Source organism: Myotis davidii, unplaced genomic scaffold (assembly GCF_000327345.1).
Source record: "Myotis davidii unplaced genomic scaffold, ASM32734v1 scaffold299, whole genome shotgun sequence".
Lineage (NCBI taxonomy): Eukaryota > Metazoa > Chordata > Mammalia > Chiroptera > Vespertilionidae > Myotis > Myotis davidii.
In genome coordinates this window covers 2,466,377-2,468,270 of record NW_006293088.1, presented here as the reverse complement: position 1 = coordinate 2,468,270, position 1,894 = coordinate 2,466,377, and the positions used below count along the sequence as shown (strand labels likewise).

General features: G+C 41.7%; 1 protein-coding gene across 4 annotated transcripts in view; it reads left to right on the top strand.

Annotated features, from left to right (window-relative positions):
• Positions 1-1,894, top strand: part of SZRD1 (SUZ RNA binding domain containing 1) — a 26,701-nt gene that overhangs the window by 7,514 nt on the left and 17,293 nt on the right. Inside the window, exon 2 of one of the 4 annotated variants that reach the window (XM_006766678.2) lies at positions 686-688. The exons of the other annotated variants lie outside the window; for them this stretch is intronic. Within the exon in view, the coding sequence (XP_006766741.1) occupies positions 686-688 (3 nt within the window). The remainder of the gene's footprint in view (positions 1-685; positions 689-1,894) is intronic. 4 annotated transcript variants of the gene reach the window in all.

The following is a 1,894-nucleotide window of genomic DNA, read 5'->3' as shown; positions in this document are numbered from 1 at the left end:
TGGTTTCGTTCTTTTTATATATTGTTTATTTGGTCTGCATGTCATTTATTTCTGCTCTGATCTTTATTATCTCCTTCCTTCTGCCCACTCTGGGCTTTTCTTGCTGCTCTCTTTCTAATTCTTTAAGTTGTAGGGTTAGATAATTTATTACCAGTTTTTCTTCTCTTATGAAGTAGGCCTGTAGTACTTTGAACTTTTCTCTCAGGACTGCTTTCACTGTGTCCCATAGATTTTGGATTGCTGTGTGTTTTATTGTGTTTTTTTTTTTTTATTGATTTCAGAAAGGAAGGGAGAGGGAGAGAGAGATGGAAACATCAATGATGAGAGAGAATCATTGATCGGCTGCCTCCTGCATGCCCCACACTGGGGATCAAGCCCTCAATCAGGACGTGTGTCCTGATGGGGAATTGAACTGTAACCTCCTCGTTCATAGGTCCATGCTCAACACAGAGCCACACTGGCTAGGCCCGCAGGCCTTTTTTAGATGGCATCTTGAGGGCTCATTATAGGCCAGGTAGACTGCGGTTTTACATTCATTATCCCATTCAGTCTCAGTGGTCTAATTGGGGTATAGATTCTATTACTCATAGTGTTTGGGAGACGAAATCAGGAAGTATTCCAGCCCTGGCTGTTGGCTTCACTCTTAGTGACTTTTTTGGATAGTTTGTTTGCCTCTGCTTCTCAGCAGGTAATTACATAGTTAAGTGCTTTAGTGTGCTTAGTTGTTAGTTCCTTTGAAGTATTGTTTGTTTCTCTTGGGCTTAAGCGTGACCCCTGCTTCTGTAGCCTGAATGATGAGCTGATTAAGTTTTGTGTCTATAGAAAATTTTTCCTGTAAGGACAACTCCTGACTTGTTGGGTTCCTAGGAGAAGATTGAGTTTAGCTACTATATCTGTGGCCAAAATGCAGAACTGGTTTTTTAAAAAGTAGTAACTGTAGAGATTTCTCTTCCTAAGTGTTTTTAACTCTGCTAACCTCTGCCAAGCATGCTTCCCTTTCATGTGAGTGAGGTCTATGCAGGATATTAATGTGAAGATAAAGGTTAAAACCAACTACCACAAATGTTACTAATTACCACAATTAGCAACAAATCCCAATAGTGATCCAGTGTGTAGATAAAGACTATTATCACCGAGGGTAGAATATTTCACAAAGTCCCTCACAGTAGGTCATCCTCTCCCCACACCAAAGCTCCCTTATAAAATGAACACAGGCAATAAGTAATTCTTTTCTAAAATGAATAATAAATATGTACTGTTAAAATTACATTCTTCAGGGGCATGGTCCTTAGAGGAGCTTGTACGGGGCCGTGATGACTGGAGCCTGGAAAGGCCAGAACTTCCACTACTCGTCATTGACTAGAGAGCCACATTCCCACCCCTCATGTTCTGGCCTTCCTGGCTTATAAAAGTATTTGTGACCCTCCAGAGGTCAGTTGCTTCTGCTATCCAGTTGCACATCTCACGGGTGAATGGACATTGCCCATAAGCCTGCAAGCTCCCAAATCCCATAAGCTCTTTTTTATTGTATTTTTTTCTTTTTCTTTATTTTATTTTATTTTTTTAAAATATATTTTATTGAGTTTTTACAGAGAGGAAAGGAGAGAGAGAGTTAGAAACATCAATGAGAGAGAAACATCGACCAGCTGCCTCCTGCACACTCCCCACTGGGGATGTGCCCGCAACCAAGGTACATGCCCTTGACCAGGATCGAACCTGGGACCCTTCAGTCAACAGGCTGATGCTCTATCCACTGAGCTAAACCGGTCAGGGCGGCTTAGTCTCTTAATGGAGGGATAAACAACACCTCTTTCATAGGCTGGGCATGAGGGAAATATCTGTGACAATTCACATAAAAAGCTTGCTCGGTACAAAAAGAGCCCCACACTCAGTG